Here is a 22027-nt window from a genome sequence, read left to right on the forward strand (position 1 = left end):
ACCCACCTCCGCCAGGCACTCATCAGAATTTTCTGGGCCTCAGTTGCTGGGGGCCTCAGAGCTGGGTCTCTCTTCCAGGGACTCCCACTCGTTCTTTGGAGGGACTGCTGGATAATAAAGGTCAGTGCAGACGGAGTGGTGCTCTCAGGCCACCTCTCCAGGAGCCACACCCCCTGCCTGGGAGCTGCTCAGGAAACATCAGCCAACTGTCTGCTCCTGGCTTCCTGTTCCCTCCCGCTCAATACCTCCCACCGCCTTCCATCACTTCCCTTCCCACCCTACTCTTTCCCCCTTCTTTTATCTTCTGCTTCTTCCTTCCCCGCTCTTTCCCCTCATCCTCTTCCCTGGTCCAGGGGCCTCTCCCTGCCAGAGAACTCCTGGAACCCGTCCAGGACAGGAGATGTGCCTGGACGACCCAGTGTGGAAAGGCTTTGCAGTATGAGCGTGTGAAAGTCTCCTGGTGTCCTGGGGCCTCCTACCCTCACCGGTGAAATGGGGTAACACCACCAGTGTGCACATGTGAGCTCTACGCGGCCCTTCCTGCCCTGAGCCTGAGGGCCCCAAGTGGGAAATGCAGGGCTTGGGTGAGATCTTAGCTGAGGCCCTTCTGGGGACCTGGCTTCTGCCACCTGCTGTGTGCTCGACCCTGGGAAGACATTTCACGGTTTACAGAGCACTTTCACACACAGCATCGCATTTGATCTTCACAACTCTGGCTGGAGGCGGATGAAGAAAGCAGGCTTCTAGGGGCTAGGGCAACAAGCTAGGAAGGTTTGAACACCCACGAGGAGCACCAGCATTAATGATTAAATCTGCGGTTGTCAGGAGGCCCCTGGTGTCTGGGCCCTGCCCTTTATCAGCTCCACCCACCGTATTGGGGAGTGAGGGGTTCTGATGGTACCCACTTCCTTCCCAGACGGAAGTGCAGTTCCCTCCCTTTGAGAGGTGAGCTGGGGGTGGGAGGCAGTGTTTCATCTCTCAGCCTTCACTCCCTGGCTCGCTGCACTGGGAGGGAGAGGAGGAATTGGGGGTGGGGGGCTGCTCAGATTTTATCAATAAAGGGAGCATGGGGAGAGCAAGGGAGGCCAGTGGTCCAGTTCTCCTGGGTCATCTTCTGTCTGGTGTCCAGGCGTGGCACTGCTTGGCGATGGGGAAGGATGCTGAGCAGGCAGAAGAGTCCAGTAGGAGATGGCTCAGATGTCCACAGTCTCATGAGGTCAGGAGAGGGACCCAGCTGTGTGGCTCCATGGAAAGGGAGGGTGAGGAGCTGCCCTCCTACTGTGGGGGCTTCTCCAGGGCAGCCAATGGCTTGGAAGTACGCGGTGGAAAGACTCAGAGCTTCCCCCCAGGGGCCTGGACCAGCATCTGGAGAGGGGTGAGCGCCCCATTCCAGGGGCTGAGCCATCCTCAGCCAGGGAGCAGCAGAAAGGATCCCACAGAGTGTGGGCAGTGAGGGATGGCTGGAGGGTCACTCGGTTCCCTCCCACTCCATGCAGAAAGTCGGGAGCCCAGTGAGTCACCACTGGCTCCGGTGTGCTGACCGATGACGCCAGCTTCCTGTGTGCCTGGTGCAGTGGCTCATCGGAGGACGAGGCTGCTCTTGTCAGTTTCTGCTCCCAGTCAGTCACTGGGCTGATGGGGCCTGGGGAGGGCAGGTCATCCTGAGTCTGGACCAGGGAGCAGACTCCCCTGCAGCCCAGGTATCTGCCACACATCCATTCCTGAAAGGCAGGGGTCCAGGGCTTTCCGCTGTGCCCACCTTGGGAAGTGTCACCCCCTCTCTAGCCTCAGTTTCTCCACAGGTAACTCAGTGCCACAGGGAGGTGATCTTTACAGTCCATTTCGGGTCTGAAATACTGTGTTCATAATTAACTCTTCCTAAGGAGGGTACTTCAGATATGGACATATGGGCAGCAGAAAGCATGACCAGTCCCCAAGGGTATGAGAGAGATCGCTTAGGGGGCACCAGTGCATTTTAGGCTGATCTTCCTTTCATCAGTAACAGAGGCCGGCAGGAGCACGTGGATGGAGTGTGCGAGCTTTGGCTCCAGGCGGTTGGGGCTCACTTCCCAGCTTCACCACGAATTTGCTGTGTGATCTTGGGGAAGTTGCTAAACCTCTCTGTGCCCCAGTCACCTCGGCTATAGAATGCGGATAATGCTAGTAACTACTTCACAGGTTTGGGCAGGCGAAATGAGCTAATGTGTATTTATTGCTTGGAAGAGCGCCTGACACATACTGAGTGTTTAATGAATGTTAGTCATTAGCAAAGAAAGGTGCAGCTGGCCTGCTGTTCCCATTCTGAATGTGACACAGGCCTGTGGGGGTAGAGGTGACAGCAAGACAGTGCAAACACCTGAACACAAGTGGTAAGGTAATCATAATAGTTACATGTGTATAGCCCTTCCTGGGAGCCAGGCTATGTAATATAGTCTATAGTTTACCTATATAAATTTGTTACTACCTCACAGTAACATCTATGGAATAGGTATTACTGTAATTCCCACTTTACAGGTAATCAAATTGAAGCACAGAAGAGCTAAATGACTTGCTTGAGGCCCTAAGGCTAAAACCTCTAGCAAAATGGTCCCAAGTCCACCACCATAAACGTAGAAAATAGAGTTTAATTGTCCTCAGAGCAGTTGCAAAAGCTATTTGCCCCAGCAGCGCCTGGATCCAAGAGAGAGAGCGCCTGGAATATGGGTGTTATCCTGAGCCACTTGAGCCCAGTGTCCATCCTCAGGGAGGGGAGAGTCTAACCCCAGGTTGCAGGGCCAGGCGCTGTCCTATGAGAGGGTCACTGGCAGCTTGGGGGAGTCCACAGGAGGGAGGCAGCCAGGACAAGGAGGAGGAGGAGCAGGGCTCTGGGTGGCAGACCCAGGGGACACACCTCAGAAGGCAGAGACGCCATGCATGTGGCCCAGAAGGGTACCGAGTTTGAAGCAGGTGGCCTAAGACTAAATTCTGAGTGCTGTCCAGCAAGGGTGCCGGGAGGGGCTGAGGAGCTCACCATCCTGGAGAGGACGCAGGAAGTGGTCCCCGAGGTCCCCAGCTGAGGTCGGGGGGTGGGAATATCAGGGCCTGGGAGCTCCCAGGTTCTCTCTCACTGGTGTCTGTGTCCAGTTGGGCAGGGGACGAGCTGTAGTGGCTGAAAGGTGGGGACAACAGTTGGCAAAGAGAATGGATCTTAAAAGTTCTCATCGCAAGAAAAAAATTGTAGCTATATATGGTGATGGATGTTAACCAGACTTATTGTGGTGATCATTTTGCTATATGAACAAATGTTGAATCATTACATTGTGTGCTTGGAACGAATATAATGTATATCAATTATATCTCAAAAAAAAAAAAAAAAAAAGAGAGAGAGAGAGAGAGAGGGCAAAGCAGCATCGAGAACTCTGGGTCTAGCTCCGGAGGAGGCTTACGTTGACAGGACCCCTCCACCCTGGGCCCCTGAGCTGGGGCCACACCTCTCCCTGGCTCACCTCATTGCCTGAGCAGCCTGGTGACAAAGCAGAGAGCTGGGGGATGGTTGGGCCGGGGCCGCTGCTCCAGTGTGTTTCCGATCCAGTGCAGCTGCAGCTGAGAACAGGGGTGAGCATTCTGCCAGTCTGGCCTCCCCGTGTGAGCATGTGTGTGCGCATGTGTGTGCGTATGCGCACACGTTTGCATGTGTGTATGTCTGCGTGTGTACCTGCCCCTGCATCTGAATCCAGATACATTTAATCGTCCCTATGTATCTGAGTGCCTTTGCACAGTGAGTGTGTGCAACTCTGCATTTTTTATGTGTATCAATCCGATAAACATACCTGAATATCTACATTGCGGTGTGATTGCGTCTGCACAGGTCTTTGTTCTCTGTTCTGTGTTCTCTGCTTCTGTGATGCTGGGAAGAGGAGACAGGAGAGAGAGAGAGGGAGGGGGGGAGAGAGAAAGGGAAAGAGTGAGTGTGTGTGTGTGTGTGAGAGAGAGAGAGAAGGAGAGAGAGAGGGGGAGAGAGAGAGCGAGAGCGAGACAGGCAGGCAGACAGACAGAGGATCAGAAATCAGCCCTCAAGACACAAACTCTTTCTCAGCTTGCTCCCTGCCACCCACTTGACCTCTACTGCAGCCCCAGCTGTGGAGGCCACTAGCCCTCGTGGCCAGCTTTCCTGGTTCTCATAAAGGTTATGATCCCGCATTACATGAGAGTTACCTGGAGAGCTTTAAACAACACCGATGTCCAGGCACCATCCCCAGAGAGCCAACTCAGTCGGGCAGGGGTGATTTTAGGTGCTCCTCAGTGGTCTCATGCGCCCCCAACATTGAGTGCTGGGCCAGCAGGGCAGGGGGACGAGGCAGCGAGTCTCCATTTGCGGGACCCCCGTTCTGAAGGAGGGCGTACTGCTGTTGCTGAGAGCAGGGAGCTCTGATTTCATCCGAGTGTTCCTCCTCCTCCTCCTGGAAGCTTTCCCTGTGCCCCGGGGCAGAGGTGACCCTCAAGAGCCGGAAACAGCAGCTGGCTGATGTTTCTGGTGGCACCTTGCTGGGAGTACAAATGAGACGGTCTTTAAGAAGGGGCACTGTGTGTCCACTTGGTGACATAGGCCATTTCCCTCCTCTGGCTCTCGTTTGGGCCCTGCTAGCCATGAGGCAGTCCGAGGAGTCACCTTCCTCTGCTGAGAAAGCTGACCCGTGGAAACAAAGGGTCTGGACTTTGGACCAGAACGCGGGCCCAGGCTGCTGGCCGCGGCTGACGGCACCCTTGCCGGAGGGGCCGATGGGAGTGCTGGAGGCCCCCAGCACTGCACTGGGTGGAGGCCTTCCTGACTTCACACCTCAGCTGCCTTTAGCCTGATGTTGTCCCAAGCGTGGGAGAGTCAGCTCCAGATCTCAGAGGCCTTCTGCTTTGTGGTGGCTTCTCTCAGCCCTCTGAGAGACATGGCCTCTAGCATCTGACGGGTGGGCCAGGCAGGTCAGACAGGACCTTGGGCTCCCCAGGGAGAGTGGATGGGACTGAGCCCCCTGGGGACCACCAGTGCTGGGTCATGCCAGTGGCAGCCCGTGACCACCGGGGGTGTGGAGGGCCCTGGGGGTTTGTGCAGAGACTAAAACTTGAGTGTGCTGCACAGCCAGTGCCTCGGGTGCCTAGGGGTGCTGGGGCCAGTGCTTCCCCATCCTGCACAGTCCTTCCTGAGCTGCTGGGGAGAGGCGGGGCCAGCATCCGCACGGCCTCCTGGACTTCACAGGGCACATCTCAGAGCATCTCTGAGCGGGCCCTGAGCAGACAGGGCAGCAGTGGGGAAGATAGGGCTCCTTTCATAGAGCCTTCTTGTGGCGGGTTTTCTGTCACCTTTTTGGGTGCTCAATTATCACCCAGTTGAGCTTAGTTAGAGAGGGCAGCTTGGAGAGGTAAGGAGAGAGAGAGGGAGGGATGCGTGGGTGGGTAGAGAGCCAGGGCACAAAGGCCCTAGGATGACGGCAGCTCTGCCCACTAGTGGGGGGTGTGTAAGGACTAATGGTCAGGCCGCAGCCCCCCTGGGCTTCCTGAACCAGGCACCTGGGGGTAAGTGGTGGCCCTGACACAGGCCTACTCAATCTTTTTAATAACTTCATAGTAATAAAAATAAATTTTAAATTACTGTGTAGTATTCCATGAACGGCTACGCAGGGCCTGTTAACAGTGCCTGCTTGACGCGTGCTTTGTTGCCCCGTTTTTTGCTGTTGCTGCCATTTTAAACGATGCTGCAGCGAATATCCTTACATATGCTTCTTTTTGTACAAGTGCAAACGTTTCTCTAGGATAGAGACCCAGATGTGGAGTCGTGGGCGTGAAGGAGATGTTCGTTAACGATCGGTTTTAGAAGCCGCCCAGATTCTTCCCCTGGGAATGTGCTACCACGTTCCCCTCACTCGACTCCCCGAACCTCGTCATCCCCCGTAGTGGCCCCAGTCCTCACGGACTGCCCCTCTTGGAGCTCCTGCAGCTCTGAGCCCGAGGACACTCTTCAGCAGTCACTCCGTATGTGGCAGAGGTAGAGGCTTTATCCTGGAGGCCAAGCGGGCTGAGTCCGGGTGAGGGGAGGCCGTGTTTGTTCGGGCACCAGGCTCGGCAGCGGGAACAAGGCGTCCCTCTGTGAGCATGCAAGTTGGCCGCGTGGTTCTTCCTCACGTAGCGGCCTGGAGCTGGTGGAGTGGCCCAGCTCCACTTGATCACTCCGGTTTCTTTCGGAGTGTTGCTTCCCACCTCTCAGGTGTTCTTCCGGCTGCACCGTTGAAGCTGGGTCGGGTCAGGCGTCTGGGAAGGCCGAAGGCACAGAAGTGCTTTACGGGCAAATGGTGAGGGTGACATGTTTCTGTCACCCTCATTCTATACGTGGGAACTTCATCACATGCCCTCACCTGAGAGCAAGAGGGACTGGGAAATGCCCTCTCCAGGCAGACATACATGTGACAGCTAAAACTCTGTCACTGTGGAGGGAGATTTGGGGACAGAGTGAGTCATCTACCGCAGAGGAGAAAGCCCTCTGGGCCATGCCAGTAGACAGCGGCCTGAGCCGGCACGCTCCCCGCTGTATGCCCTGTGTCCAGCACTGAGGGGGTGCTTAGCAGATGTTTGTGGGACAGGAGAATCAAGAATGGCCTGAATGAAGGCTTGGGGGGGTTCCCCTTGGAGGCTGAGAGCCTTGCTGCAGGTAGGGGAGGAGTCAGGAGGAAGGGCAGGTTGTCCCTGCCCCAACTCTGACACTACCCACAGGATTCATGCCTTGCCTTTCTTTCTAGCCCCTAGACACCTTGGGGCTGACCAGCGGCTGCTCCGAGTCGGAGACAGGAAGTGCTGGCTTGAGCCTCCTTCTGGGTGAGAAGCATCATGGCCAGCATCGTGCGGGCCTCCCTGGCTGCTCTCCTCCTGCTGCCTATGGTAAGGACCCAGGAGCCTCCACTTCATGACCAGCTGGAGCCCCAGGCTCACCTGAGCCCGCACCCCAAAGAACCGGTGTCTTTTGGGTTCCCTCAGCCAAGCCAGTACCCTCACTGGACCATCTAGCACCATTGAATTAGAAAAGATGCCCCTTCTCCAAACCATCTGCTGATTTGACCAGAAATTGTTACACAGTTCACAAATCTATTGCGATGGGGACATGCGTGACAATCTTTAGCGTTGTGCAGTACACGACCTGCTCAACTGGATGTAGGGTCCCCGTTCAGGGCTGCAGAGGCTCTTTTGATCCCATTCCTAGCCCCCAAGTCTCTGCCAGATTCGAGCTCAGAAGCCTGTTCTCCGCTCATGTCTCTTCTAGAGCAATGGGGTAGGGTGGGTTCCCCGGGTTGGCCCCGGCCCCTCAGGCTGGGAATACAGCCTGGCGCTGGACACAGCTGTCTTCAGAGCCCTGGATGGGAGTCCTGCCTCTGCCCCGCATCACCGTGTGACCACAGAGAGGCCCGTCCCTGGAAGCCGCCCGCACATCTGTGAGCAGTCGGGGCTAGACGGGAGCCCTGAACACCACCCTTGGTCACTCGGATGCCTGGTGCCTGCCTCCATTGCTGACATCCCTTACGGAACCATTCCTGACCTGGAGCTTTGAGTTAGTGACAGCACTGAGACATGACTGTCACGATAGCAGTTTGTGGGCTTTGAAGTCCCTGGGTCCTGTGCTTGAATCCACTAATGAGCTGTGGGAGCTCAGGCGAGAGCTTCTTACCTTCTCTGAGCCTCAGTTTCTGCCTTTGTCGAGTAGGAGAGAGTAAACGAGAGTGGCTGGCAGGTAGGCCCACTGAATGCCGCCGCTGCGCCTTCGCCCACAGCTCCTGGCGGTGCACCTCCTCCAGGAGCCCCCAGAGGAGAGAGAGACTGAGCTCCTCTGCCCCTCCTCTCTCCCACCCTCTGCCAGCTCCCCTAATGTGCAGTAGTAGCCTCGTGGTCTCTAGAGCCAGACTGCCTGGGGTCGCATCCTGGCTGTACAATCTACGAAGCTGTGTGACTTTGAGCGAGTTGCTTAACAGCTCTGTGCTTAAGTCTCACATCTGTAAAGTGAGAAATGGTAAAAATAGTACGTACTTTGCAATACTATTGAAATACGTACATATATACAGGTATATACACATTCGTAACAATAATGCACGCACATAGTAAAGTGCTGGAGATGTGTTTGCTGCTATTATGACAAGACATAGAAACTGAGACCCGGGCAGGGGGTGGGTCCTCCCAGAGGCTGACACTGAGTTGGTGGAGAAGACGTGGGATCTAAGACAAAGTGGGGGTGAGGACCCCTGCTGGCCCTGAAGTCTCTGTCACTACCGGCTTCCTGCTCCTGACCCCACCCCCCAACTTCCCCTGGGGCCTAGGGAGCAGCGCTTGTACGTGAACCTCCCTGCTCTCTCCCACATCCAACCCACGTGTCCCCGCAGACCACCGCCATGCACTCTGACTGCATCTTCAGGAAGGAGGAAGCCATGTGTCTGGAGAAGATCCAGAGGGCGAACGACCTGATGGGCTTGAATGACTCCTCCCCAGGTGAGCAGGGCGGCGGGGCGGATGAGGCGTCTCTAGCATATCCAGGCCGGCCTTCAGAACTGCTGTCCCAACCTCCAGCTACCTCATAGAGAATGGCAGAGGGTACCAGTCCCTGGATGCTTCAGAAAGCCTTTGGGGCCATGGCATTCTGCATCTGCCCTGGACAGTGGCGCTGGGGTTGCCCTCTTTGGGGACGGCCTGCTCTCTCTGGAAGGGGCTGTTCTGGGTGGATGGAGGTGGCCGCCTTCGATCTCACGGGTTCTGGTGTTTGGGCTGGGCCGTGGCCGCCAGAGAGCTCCTTAGCAGGCAGCCTAGGCCTTGTGGCACCAGGGACACAGCTGCTGCAGGTGCGCGAGCTGGCGAGCACCTGGTCAACCCAAGGCAGGAGGTGTGGGGTCCTTTCCCACCTCGTTGGTCTGCTCACTTGTCAGAAGCCAGAGAACGAGGCGGCAGCGGGAACCCCCGTCCTAACCTGTCTGCTGCAGTGCTTCTCCAGGGACCGCTGTCAGCACGGAGAGGGCTGCTGGCTTCTCGTGCCGGAGTGGGCCTCACCCCGCAGGACAGTCAGCAGCCCAAGTCTTCTTGTTAGATGCGCGTGACAACCCAGAATGTCTCACGACATTTCCAAAGGTCCCAAGGGAGTGGCATGGCCTCCAGCTGAGAGCCCTTCTCCCAACTCTCTCGCTGTGGGACCCGGAGGCGCCCTTGGCTCCCAGACTCCCAGCGGGGCCAGGGAGAGGGTGCACGTGGGGAGATGGGATTCAGGAGTGGGGGCCTCACTGGAGGCCTCGCCAGCCTCACTTGTGCCTCGGAGCGGCTGAGCGGGGCTCTCTGCCCACATCAGAGGGATCCGCTTTTCCTCCCCGGTTACAGGGAGCTCTTTCTGAGCACCATCTGTTTAAATACGTGATTAATCTGCAGCCCAGTTATGTGTAACGGTCCCTCCGGGCTGAGCTCCCCGGCCAGTCGGCAAACATTAACTGGTAATGGAGCCGCTCCCAGCCATGCTGGCCTTTGCTTCCAGATGAGCTCCGGCTCAGCCCTGACTGAGGCTGCAAGTGGATTCTAGGCCCCACCAGCTGGGGAAACCAAGGCAGGCGGTCCAGACGGGCGCCCAGTTGCTGGAGGCCAGAAAAACACCTGGTCCAAGGAGCTTGTCTAGGGGATGGGAAGGTGGAGCCTCGAGGTGGGCCTGGAACCCAGGTCTCCTGCCCCCTGCATCTCAGGTCTCAGCTGCATTTGGGGTTGAGCGATAAGAAGCATCCAGGAGGGAGGGGTAGAGCCGGGAGGTGGGGTGAATGGCACAGCGCTTTGCGGAGCCCTGGGCTGGAAGAGGACGAAGCGGTGAGGGGAGGCCAGGAGTGTCCAGCTCCGCTCGCTTCAGGCCTGTGGTCTTGCAGGGGCTGTTCCGGCACACGGAGGTTGGAGGAGCACCTTCTCAAGGGGACTTCAGAACAGGTGGCCTCCGAGTACCTTCCCGGTGCTGAAGTTCTGGGGGGATGTTGACTGTGCTGTCAGCTGCCAGGGGAGGGTTTGCTAGGGCCTGAGGGAAGCCTTAGGCCTGGTCCTGGAGCATCCTTGAGTTCAGAGCAAACCCGTTCGTGCAGTATGGACAGCGATCCCTGCCGCTGTGCTGTGTGGCACACGAGAACCCTGGGGAACATTTAAGATGCCCGTCCCAGACCCGCATGATCAGCGCTGGGGCGGGGGGCTTGTTGAAGGCATGTGTTAAAAGCCTCCGGATGATTCTAAAGCGTGTCCAAATTTGAGAACCACTGATTCGTCCAGAGGAGAGCCTCCCCCGAGGCGCTCATGCCATCTCAGGCCAGAGGGTGGCCCACGGGGTGCAGGTAAGCCAGGCAGGGGGCCCAGAGTCAAAGAGAGTGTAGCAAAGAGTCAACAGCTGTGTGCTGGATGATTAATCTGTGCTTGGGGTGACTTGAGAGAGGCCAGCCCTCCTGCTGTACCCCTTCTCTGTCCCCAGGCACATGCACTGTGCACAGAATGCTAACCAACCATAGGTGAGCCAATGTCCCTGAAACATAGTTGCAAACGAAAAAAGAAAATTTGTGCTGGTGACTGTGAGTTTGAATTCCCAGCATTGCTTTTATATATTTTTAATGTGTTTATACGTATTTTGTATATCTCCCCATGATCCTTTAAACCCAACACTCCTGAGCTGTCAGAGGTGAGGTGTGCCCCCGGCACTGTGTGTGTGGTTGGAGGGACAGTGGCGGGCTCCAAGGAAGGCACCTGCACCCATCAAACCCTTGTCCCTCGCTGGTCCTGAGAACGTCACATGGTAATGTGTTTAGTGGCCTTCAGAGTGGAAGCCAAGGGACAGAGGCACAGGAGCTGAGCGGGTGAGGGGGGCAGGCAATACGGATGAGGTAATGGGGGGTGGAAGCAAGCCTCCTGACCAGGTCGATTTGTCTGCAGCATCCTTGGGAGGTTTTAAAGATGTTTCTTCAGACCGTCATTGAGGAGAAATATTTAGTGGTTTTGTCCCTCATTCCAAACCCCTGAATGCTAAATGGGACTTGAGACAACACTGAGTCCAGCTCTGTCATGTGACACACAGAGAGGCTGTAGTCACTGGCCAAATCACACAGAGGGCTGAGCCAGCTCTGGGACAGGGCCCAGGTCTGCCGCCCCGGCGGGGGGTGCCCTTTGTGCTGCAGGCTCCGGTGCCAGACAGAAGGAAAAAGGACTCCTCTGCGTGGGAACCTGAGCCTCCGCTCCTGAGGTCCCCAAACCCACGCAGGTCGCAGGCACTGCCTGCTGAGCTGGCTGCTTTGTTCTGTCTGCTCAGCCTGCCTCCCAGGACAAGTCCGGCCAGCACCTCCTCTTTGCAGGGCTGCAGGCTTCCGTCAGTCTGGAGGCCTTCCCTGCATTTAAGCAGGGCTGGTCGGGTGTGGTTCTCTTTGGGGTTCCCCCAGACTCTGGAGAAGATGGGAGAGGGAGGCCTGCAGTGGCCTTGGCGGGAGCAGGAGGAAGCAGGCTTGACCCAGCCTCTGGGGCCTGTCCAGGGTGCACAGTGCCTCGTCCAGCCCCACCCCACTCCAAAAGCGAAGAGGCCCGGAAGAGGGGAGGCTCTCCACGCTGGGCTCCACTCCGCATCCTTAGAGCAAGATCGGCTTCCGGTCTGTGCCTCCTAGCTGCTCCGAGACTGAAGCAGCACCCAGCGTGGGGAAGGGGTGGGGTGTGCAGGCACCCTCACCCTCGCTCTGTGGCACTCCTCCTCACCTCTGACCTGAGCCTGCATCGATCGGACCCTCCCAGAAGGTCTGATTAACACAGACTCCTGGGCCCAGCCCCCGAGTTTCTGACTCTCTGGGTCTGGATGGGCCCTGGGCTTCTGCGTTTCTGGCAAGTTTCCAGTGGCGTGTGTACCTGGTCTGGGGTCCGCACTGGAGGACCACTGACCTCCGAGGGGAGGGCTGCCTCTGTAGCCACCCCCCGCCCCCCAGCACATCGACCTCGCAGATCTTCTCATTTCACAGATCAGAAACATTAGCTGTAAAGTGAATTTCAGTAGATCGAACCATTTTTTACCCTTGACTTGTATACTAAAATGAGGGGCCCGTTCTAACAACACCCAAGCATCCTTGCGCGGCTTCTCAAAGGGAAGCTATGCCTTTGTCTGAGTACCTGTAGTGTCCCTGGTCTCACGGATTTTGAACACTGTGTGGAACTGGACAAAATCATCACCATGACAACCTGAGATTAGGTCCCTATTTTGTTCCAGTCGAGGCTAATGGCTCTTTCCTTCTCCCTCCTGTCCAGCCTGCCCGGTGGTCCTTGTCCCTCCTGTTGTTGCCAGGTGCTGCCTGTCCTTGGCTGTCTTAGTGGGAGCAGCTTCGGAGAGTGGGCACAGCATTCTCTCCCTGCAAACAGGAACCCCCCATGCCTGAACTCCTGTGACCATGTTCCACAGAGGCTTTCAGTGGGACAGGCTGAGCCAGGGGGCACAGGACTTAGCGTAAATTGGGGTAGAACATGAGAGGTGAATAGGGAAGCTTTGGAGATGTCCAAGCAGAGAGTTCTCCCAGACATTTCCGACCTCCTCTGCAGGGGGAGGAAGCGGAGGGGAACTTTTCCAGCCTCTCAACAGTGTCTGATGCACTTGACCGTCTGCCCTTTGAACCATGTGTTCCTGGCGGCTGAGTCACTGACCTTTCCCGGGCTTCCTTGCGTTTCTGGCCACCCCTCCTCGGTCTTCTCTGCCAGCTCCTCTTCTGATGTTGATATTTCTTCTTCTGTTGGGGCCAGGCCCCCTTCTCTTCTCTTCTCTTCTTAAATCTACGCTTTTTGACTAGACATAGCATCCAAGTCCATGGCCCTACGTGGCATCCCTGTGCTGGCCGCTCCCCATTCTCTTTGCCCAGCTCTGACTTCCCCTCTGGACTCCGGAATTCCCCCTAACTGCGTGTTTGAAATCTAGCTCCACTTGGCTCTTTGCACCATCTCAAGCTAAATATATCCCAGACTAAACTCTTGAGTTCCAGCTTGCCTAATTCCCCCCACCGTTTGCTCCTTAACTCATCTCAGTCCTCCTCACCGTGGTGAACGGCTCCTCCACCCAGACACTCAGGCCAGAAACCCAGGTGCCATCCTTGGTACCACTCCCCGCTTCACGGCATTAGTCAGGTAGCCTAGACTGTGCTGCAGTAACAAATAAGCCTTCACGTCTCAGAGACTTAGCACGGTACCATTTAACGTTCGCACATGTCTCAGGCCAGTGTGGTCAGCAGAGATGGAAGGTGGAGCCTGACCCTACATGGCCACTCAGAGATCCAGGTCCCTTTCATCTGTGCCACCCTCAACATGTGGCCTCTGAGCATGCCGCAGAGAGGAGAGAGAGAGAGGAAGGGCGTGGAGGCTTCCGGGAATGTCTTTGAGACCAGTTCGTTCATCATTTCCACCCACTGAGCGTTGGTGAGAACCCAGCGAGAGGGAGAAGCACTGCCACACTCACCGGCCATGTCCAGCCAGTCTGTCCCCAAGCCTCGTCAGTCCTTCCTCTGGACTCCCCTACACAGAACTCCTTTGCATCTTGACTGCCGCGTCTCCACGTGGAGTCTGCCGTCCTTCCCAGACCACGGCCATAGCCTGACAAACACATCCAGACGTTTGCTTTCCTGCTCCTGAAATGTCACCTTCCCACATTGCTGAACCCGATCATGTGACTGCAGGATAATATTGCTACCAAACACGCCCGTGTCCTAATCCCCCAAACCTGTGAATATGCTCCCTTCCATGGCAAAAGGGACTTGGCAGGTGGAATTAAGGGCTTTAAGATGGAGAGGGTATCCTAGATTTTTCAGGTATATACAGAATAGTCACGAGGGTTCTTATAAGTGAAAGAAGGAGGCAGGAGGGTCAGGGAAGGGGAATAACTTGAGGATGCCAGGCTACTGGCTTTGAAGATGGAGAAAGGGGCCGCAAGGCAAGGAATGTGTCTGGCCTCTTGAATCTGGAAAAGAAAAGAAACAGTTTCTTCCCTGGAGTTTCCAGAAGAAACGTGGCCCTGCAGATACCTTGATTTTAGCCCCAGTGAGACCCATTTCAGACTTCTGACCTCCAGAACGGTAAGATAAGAGGTTGCGCCATTAAGTTTGCTTTGTTACAACAGCAGCAGGAAAGCAACACACCATCCAAGGGCTTCTCCTAGCACTGAGCAAAAAATCCGAAATCTTTCGCTCGGCTGCCAGACTGTAAGCTCTGTGCAAGCAGAGAGCGATGCTGTTTTTTATTCACTCTTGTATTGCTCTGCAGCGTCTGACTCATAATAGGCTCTTAATATTTCTTGAATAAATGAGTGAATAAAGGGGAGGGGGAGGGGAAAGTGAGAATAAAAAAAAGGGTAAAAGGAAGAGGAGGAGGAGAAAAAAAAAGGCATCTTGAAATCTTCCAGGCGCAACAAAACTAAGCTGTGTTGGGACTGGAGTCTAGAACAGATGAGGATGGGGAAGCTGAACATGTTCTGTGGGCGTGGAAGGAGGGTGGGTTGCTGTCTTTAGTGAGAAAAACCCGAGGATCCCTCAGGAGCCCAAATCCTGTTCTTAACTCCCTGGAAAGGGTCCCTGGGAAGACATAGCTGGTCCCCGAGACCAGCACAGGCTCCACTAAGACAGGGAGAGGAGATAGAGCCTGCATCTCTTTCCGTCTGGGTCAAGCCGGGAAGCAATAACTGCGAAGGAAATGTGAATGGAGCATCCCAGGAAGGTCTGAGGAGGCCGCCTGAGTCCCCTGTGACGCCCGTGATGCAGGCTAGAGGACTGAGAGCTCCTGACGGGGTCGGGAACATTGTACCCCGAAGGAAAACTGGTTCTCTGCTCATATTTCTGACATCAGATGTGTGGGCTTTCCACACCAAGCAATTCTCCGATTTTCCGCAGACACCAACTGGATGTCCCTACAAATTAATTCACTTCTGACACAAACTATCTGGAGTTAGCACAGAACCCACAGGTTAAGGGTTCTGTCCCTTAAAACTGCCCCTTCCCAAGTTCAGACGCCAACTGCAAGTTGTGGGTCCACAGATTACCCCCTTGTCTGTCTGACGTGGCTACAAATTGGGGGTTCCCATGACCTCCTCTGGTTCAGTAATTTGCTCTAGAGGCTCACAGAACACAAGGAAAAATACACAGGGAAATACACTTCACTGTTTACTGTAAAGAGAGTTATAAATAATATGAATGACCAGCCAGGTGAGGATATTCACGGGCTGAGGCCTGGGACGGTCTCACATGCGAGAGCTTCTGCCTCTGTGGAGTTGGGGTGCACCACCTCCCGGCACGTGGATGTGTTCCACCAGCCCAGAAGCTTCTGAACCCCACATTTAGGGTTTTCATAGGGGATCCATGATGTAGACATGATTGATTAAGTCATTGGCCATTGGTGATTAACTCAGTTTCTAGCCCCTCTCCTCTCCCTGAAGGTTAAGGGATGGGACTGTAAATTCTACTCGAATCACAAGGTTGGTTCCTCTGGGGACCCACTCCCATCCTCAAAAAGTCACTTTATTAGCCTAGGTGAGGTGTGGCTGAAAGGGGCTTATGCATAGGCACAGATGCCCCTCTCAGCCCATCGCTCAGGAAATGCCAGCAGTTTGAGGAGCTCTGCGTCAGGAACCCGGGACGTAATTCCCATCCCATCCCACTGTCGCAGTGATAGAAACCCAGATGCAGAGATCGGGTCCTGGAGTTACGGGTTCTGGTCTGGGGAGGGGACCTACGCTGGGAACCTAGGGAGGCACCAGGAGGGCTTTGAGAATGTGGCAGCACACTGGGTGGGGTGGCGGGCACCTTGGGAGATGTTTGTCCTGGCAGTCGGCCAGCGGAGGCAGCCGCAGCTTCCCCGGCCATCCTCTGGGCGGCCGTGGGTCCTGAGTGCATCCGTTTCTGTTTTGGACTCTGGTCACTCAGAGTTAGGAGCACCCTCAGGGACGCTCAGCCCTTGGTGTGCACACAGGGAAACTGAGTCAGCGAGGAGGGTGTAGAGACTTGCCAGAGCAGACACATCTCAAGTCTTGCGGTTGCCATGCATGGCTGAAGGGACATCCGGGCCCTTCCCTCCCTCTGCCCGAAACACAAACTTCTCACGTGTGTTTTCTGCACCACTGTGTCGCTGGGCCTGGCCTGGCGGGCCCTGGCACATGCTGGGGGCTCCGAAGATACTTGTGAGGAGAATGAATCCCTGCCCTGCCCCACGCCTCTGACCTCCCACCCAGGAGCCCCTTCCCCGTCCCCTGGTGCCACCCCACCCTTGGCCCTCGTGACCGCTCACCTCCACCTAAAGAGCCCTGGGACCTCAGGAACATCAGCTGGCAGTGGCAGCTGGCCGTGCCAGAGCCTGACGTTCCATGTTAAGGGAATGTCTGTTAACCGGGCTCCCGGGACGGGGGCCAGACACAGCCAGGATCCACGGCCGCTCCACGGTCGGCACAGGCCCTGGCAGCCAGCCAGAGGCATGCGGCTGGGGCCCTTTCAAGGACGTGATGTCATAGGCAGCCATGTGCCAGCTGGAGTCCTGCCGTCGCGGTGAGACCTGGGACACGCTCCCCCCTGTGTGGCCGCAGCATCTTCGCCGTCTTGGTTTGCTTTGCTCAGAGATTCCTGTGGCCTTTTGGGCTCCCAGACTCGGTCGTTTCGGGAGCAGAATGTCGTAGGCCACTGTGACTGGGTGTGACTTCCATAATAGCCAGGTCTGAATTCTGAGAGACAGATCACTTCTGGTCCAAACAGGACCCGACCGTCAGTCATGGACCCAGCAGAGAGGCCGTGAGCTCACAAGGCCTGCCCCCGGCCCGTTCCCTGCCCAGCGCCTGCCCAGGCTTCCCCTGACCTGGCCGCGAGCCCTCCGCTGGCCTTTCTTCTCACCTTTTGGGGCTCTGGTTCCTCTCCCTGCCCAGGCCTCTCTCGGGGGAATGATTTCCGGGAACACCTAACCGAAATTACGAAACTATTGATAATAACAGTAGGGAGCGGGCACCGAGCGAGCCCCGTGCTCTTCTGAGAGCTTGACGCATGTGAGCTCATTAACCCTCACCACAGCCCCGTGCAGTGGGACGCTGCCGGTCACCTGCTGGCTGTCCCTTATGTGGCAGAGTAGCCCTCTCCACAGCCGGTGTTTATAGATTCCTCAGCAGGATGCGGACCCTTCCAGAAACTGCACTGCTGTTGGACCCGCCACCCTCTCTGCCTTTGCCTGTCTGTCATGATCACATCGCTGCATGTTCTTCCTCTGTCTGCCTCGTAAGTAGGGGGTCCTTAGGGCTTCCTCATCTATGTTCTTCTCTCTTTGTGTCCGTTTCCTGGTGAACTCCCATCCCATTGCCTCCCCCGCACCCACAGTGCCGGAGTGAAAAGCAAAGACTGGGCCATAGGGACCATGTTGAGGCATTGAGGTGATGAGCCCACTGAGAGGTGTTCACTGCTCACCGTGCTCTCTCTCGCCCAGGCTGCCCCGGGATGTGGGACAACATCACGTGCTGGAAGCCCGCCCACGTGGGCGAGATGGTCCTGGTCAGCTGCCCCGAACTCTTCCAAATCCTCAATCCAGACCAAGGTAAGTTTCCCCCCAGGGCCTGTGCAGGCCACACTCAATGCAGCCCCAGCCTTTCCTGGGACAAGTACCAAGGACACAGGGTGCCCTGTAGGCAGATAGTCCCTGCTCCAGAGCTCAAGAGCTGGAGGGGCATGAAACCACTGAGCTCATGCACACAGGGATATGGAGCTTGCCCTCAGACATGGCTCCCAGGTCCACGTGGAGATACGTCATCGTGGGTGAGACAGGGCTGGGCTCTCAGACGTGGCCTCGATCACTTACCCAGCTGGGGACCTGGAGCAAGGCATTTGCCCCTCTGTCCCCTGTTCCCTAGTCTGTCAAATGGGAACGTGGCGTGGTGGCTGGAGAACCGAGAGATGCACGTGGGCATCGTTCAGCGCAGAGCTGGGCGCGTGTTAAAGTCCAGCAGTAACTGTTAGCTGATGTTGTTATCATTGTCACTCCTATAGAGATGCCCAGGGGTGCAGAGAGACACACAGGCATGGACGCACAAGGAGTCACCCTCAGGCAGCTGGACACAAGACGCTGGTTCACGTCCACACTCGCACACCTGCTTAGTTCAGTATAGGCGCAGGGCCCCAGAGGCTCACAGTGCGTCAGTGCACACTGTGTGCCTGGAGCAAAGCGTGTTCTTGGTCCTCGCTGCCCTCGGGGAGGGCTCAGGAGAGGAGTTGCTGGGGGTCCTGCCCCCCCGGCGGCTTCTGGACTGCCTGTGAGAGGACAGTGGACACACAGGAGCAGTGTGACTTACAGATGCCGGATTGGGTGGCCGGCGTGTGAAGGGAGGCTAAGCGGGTACAGTTGTGCAGAGCTCAGCGTGGGCGTGTCTGTGCTTGGTGTGCATGGTGGGGGAGGAGCTACTGAAGTGCCGTGGAGGTGTCGAGGGGCCCCGGACCGATGTGGGAGTCCTTGGGGTGGGCAGTGGCTGAGCTTTGTGGCTCAGGACATAGGGATATGGGGCAGGGGAGAGGGCAGTGCTCTGCCCACGGACACTAGGCCTTGATGACCACATCTCTATGGGAAGGAGTCTGAGACTGCATCTCTCCCTTGGGTGTGACTCTAGTGGGCTCTCCAAGGCTCTTCCCGCCTTCAGCTGAGGCCTCGTGATGCCCAAAGAAGGCTGGTGTCTGACCACATCACACCGACCCAGGGAAGAGCCTAGAACCAGACCCCGACTCTCCACCCCAGCCCTATGGGTGTTAAGGGAAGCAGTTCAGCAAGCTGAGGGCGCCGAGTCGGAGCTGGGCGGGGAGAGATGGCAGGTCTGGGCTCCAGCCAGGTGGCTTACTGGGAACCACCCACTGGCCCTGGGTTGGGGCCTTGGTTTGAGGAGGGGTCTGAGTCACATGTGTGGCCATGCCCAAGTGCCTTGCAACCTAGGCCTCAGCTTCCTCCTTCACCTGCCTAAGGCTTCGGCCAGGGTCCTTCTAGTAGAGAGTGTCCAAGCTTCACTCCACTCTGAAGTCCTGCCTGCCGCGCCCCTGTCCTATCTGTAAGAGATAGAGGCAAATTCTTTTTCACACCAGTGACAGCAGTGACGGTGTGTTGGGGTGCCAAGCTCCTGCCGTGGGCTCCCAGTTCCAAGACCGGGGAAGGCAGGCTTTAGCTACAATGCAGTGGACTCACCTCCCTACACTTCCCCTCATCGGGACAGCTAGGGGACTGGGTGCGACCACTTCCTGTCCTGAACAGGACAGGAAGTGAATTTCGAAAGAGGAGACCTACGAGGGAAGTGCTAACGGGGACGAGGTACAGTGAGTGGGGGCGCGGTGACTAACTCGATTGGGAGGAATGACTTAGGGATTGGGCTGAATCGCAGGAGGTGGCAGCCCTGCGATTCAGCCCAATCCCTAACGCATTTCTATAGAAACCGAGTTAGTCACCACCTCCATTCAGGTGCTCCTTTTATTCATTGTTTATTTAAAGTTTATTCAAAATCTACTTTGGGTCAGGTACCCTGGTAAGACTGCTTCTTTTCAACAATAAAAAAGAAAAGGCAAAATGAATCCGCAGTAAAATGAGATTTTCTTGGGGTAAACTTCCCTTCAGACTCTACCCTTCCCTCCGGCAATTGCACAGTGAATGTGTTATTTAGCCCTGTTTCTTAATGGTTCGTTAAGGTGGGACTTTTTAGCATCTCTATTCACAAAGATGGATTCCTGAGACTTAGAAAGTTGAGAATGGCGTTGCTCGTTGCCCCTCTTGGTTCCCAGGGCTGGATCTGGCGTCCACTACTGCAGTAGTTGCTACTTTGCAGGTTATGGAGCTGCCCCGTTCTCTCTCCTCCGAAATCCCATACTCATTTCTCTTTAACTGTGTCCCGTTCTGGAGGAGAGATAGAAGTCTCCGGTGTCTGGCCGGTCCCCAGCTCGTAGGTAGTCCTTATTGGCTCTGGGCCCCCAGCAGAGCCTCTGCAGAGTTTGGGCGTTGGAGAGGGGTCAGTAATCGGGAGGGCCCAGTGAGAGCAGACCCCACTTCAGCCTCCTTCTCACTAATGTGCTCTCTCTTTCTCGGTTTCAGCCTGGGAGACAGAAACCAATGGTAAGAGGAACCCTGGAGAGGACAGACTGCCTATCGTTTGTCCATCTGTCCGTCCAGCAGGAGCCCAGCTCTGACTGCTGGGACTGGGTGGGGTGGAGTGAGAGGCTCATCAGGGTCCAGGTTCTTCCCTCCTTCCCCCTCGGCCATCCTAGAGGGATCCAGGAAGATGGAAGACACAGCTCTTGGCCTCAGGATGCCCATGGGCTTATATGGGAAGATGAGACTAACACGTGGAGGGGTTAGAGAAGAAGCCCCCACATGCATACGTGGGCCTGAATGTGCGTGTGTGCGTGTGCGTGTGTGTGTGTGTGTGTGTGAGTGAGCCCAGACACAGACACAGACGTCCCCAAGTGGCCTCTGAGTTGGAATGTACGGCAAGCAGGAGAACAAAAGAGACCTAGTGATGTAACATGCAGGCAGAATCACGTAAAGGCCAAGGAAGGCTTCCTGGAGGAGGCGGCATGCCAGCTGGAGCTTGGAAACAGGATTTGGAGAAGTAGAGAGGAAATGGGGGTTCATTGCTAGTAGGAGAGTTGGCGTGGGCGGAGGTGGGAATAGTGAGTCAAGAGGGAAAGAGAGAAATGTCTGAGGATGACGTCTTTGGAATTTCTGGGACCCCTTTGAGGAGAGCGGCCGGGGGGCTGAGGTGGAGGGGTGAGCACCTGTGCCCAGGGCTCGTGTTGCTCTCCCTTGCCCTTTACCTGCAAAGGCCCAGTAGTCCTTTTTCATTCCTCTCCCACTCCAGAGGCCCTCCCGTCACCCTGACAATGCCCCATTTCCACTTCCTGTGGGCCTGGGGGAGAACTGAGTCATCAGCCATCACGAGTATCTCAGAAATAACAAAGCAAATGAGACTGACATTAGAATGTGCAGTGTGTCAGAAAGGTATGCGAGACTGCCTCTTGGCCGAGATCCCACCCCTGGTCCCCCAGATCAGGGGCAGCCCGGGCTTTCCATCATGGACAGTCAGCAGTGGACAACCCTGGCAAGCTGATGGCTGGGCTTTCTGACTCCTGCCCATGTCTGTGTTTTGCAGGGGAGCCTGGTTTCGTGGACAGTAACTCCTTAGACCTCTCAGGTAAGGAGATAAGCCGGGGTCAACTGTGGCTGGCTGGAGGGAGGGCATCTGCTGACATGTGAGCGTGGGGACCCTTCTTCCAGGCCTCTCTGTGGCTGTGCAACCTTTGGTCAGTCGCTTTCCTCCTCTGATAAAGCTGCTATTTTCTCCATGGGAACTTGCACTCAAGTTCTCAGACAGAACACTGTGCGTACAGTTTCAGGGGAGCAGAGATCTCGCGAAATCCCGTCGTGAACTCCAAATACATCGTGGACTTCAAATATTAGGTTGCCCCTGATGGTTTTGGACTCCCACATACGGAATGGTGGTTCTCACACGATCAGCATATGGGCTTGCTAAAACTCAGACTCCTGGGCCCCGCGCTCAGGACCTCCAATTGAATAGGCCTGGTGGGGTCTGAGGATGCACATTAGTAGCCAGTGTCCCAGGTGACCCCAACGGGCTGGTCTGGAGCGGGTGCCTACTTTGAGAACCGCTCTCCCGAGATCCTTGCTCCCACGGAGTTGCTGGGGCGAAGAAGCCCAGCGAAGTAGATGCACTCACTGGCGGGTGACAGTCTGCAGAGCTGTCCCTCTTCCTCTCTGAGCACTGGAGTGGCAAATGTATAGACAAGTACTGAACAAAAAGGCGTACACTTTTCAGGGCCCACACTGCGTCATAATCAGAAAAGGAGAAAGAAGCAGAATGAGAGAAAGGAAGCGGCTCCTACCTCCAGGACATTTTTCCAAAAATTGGTTTTCAAAGCCACGTCCCTTTCCTCTCCTGGCACCCTGACGTGGGCAAAGCGGAGAGGGGAGGAGGCTCAGGAAGGGAAGGGAGGGGACAAAGGCCATGGTCCCTTAG

At 56.1% G+C, this 22027-nt stretch overlaps 1 protein-coding gene across 1 annotated transcript in view; it reads left to right on the forward strand.

Moving 5' to 3' along the window:
- Positions 1 to 22027, forward strand: part of ADCYAP1R1 (ADCYAP receptor type I) — a 58421-nt gene that overhangs the window by 4084 nt on the left and 32310 nt on the right. Inside the window, exons 2-6 of the mRNA XM_023532037.1 lie at positions 6762 to 6900; positions 8388 to 8493; positions 17458 to 17565; positions 20086 to 20106; positions 21143 to 21184. Of these exons, the coding sequence (XP_023387805.1) occupies positions 6850 to 6900; positions 8388 to 8493; positions 17458 to 17565; positions 20086 to 20106; positions 21143 to 21184 (328 nt within the window). The 5' untranslated portion in view covers positions 6762 to 6849. The remainder of the gene's footprint in view (positions 1 to 6761; positions 6901 to 8387; positions 8494 to 17457; positions 17566 to 20085; positions 20107 to 21142; positions 21185 to 22027) is intronic.

This window comes from Pteropus vampyrus, unplaced genomic scaffold (genome assembly GCF_000151845.1).
Source record: "Pteropus vampyrus isolate Shadow unplaced genomic scaffold, Pvam_2.0 Scaffold75, whole genome shotgun sequence".
In the NCBI taxonomy this organism is placed as follows: Eukaryota; Metazoa; Chordata; class Mammalia; order Chiroptera; family Pteropodidae; genus Pteropus; species Pteropus vampyrus.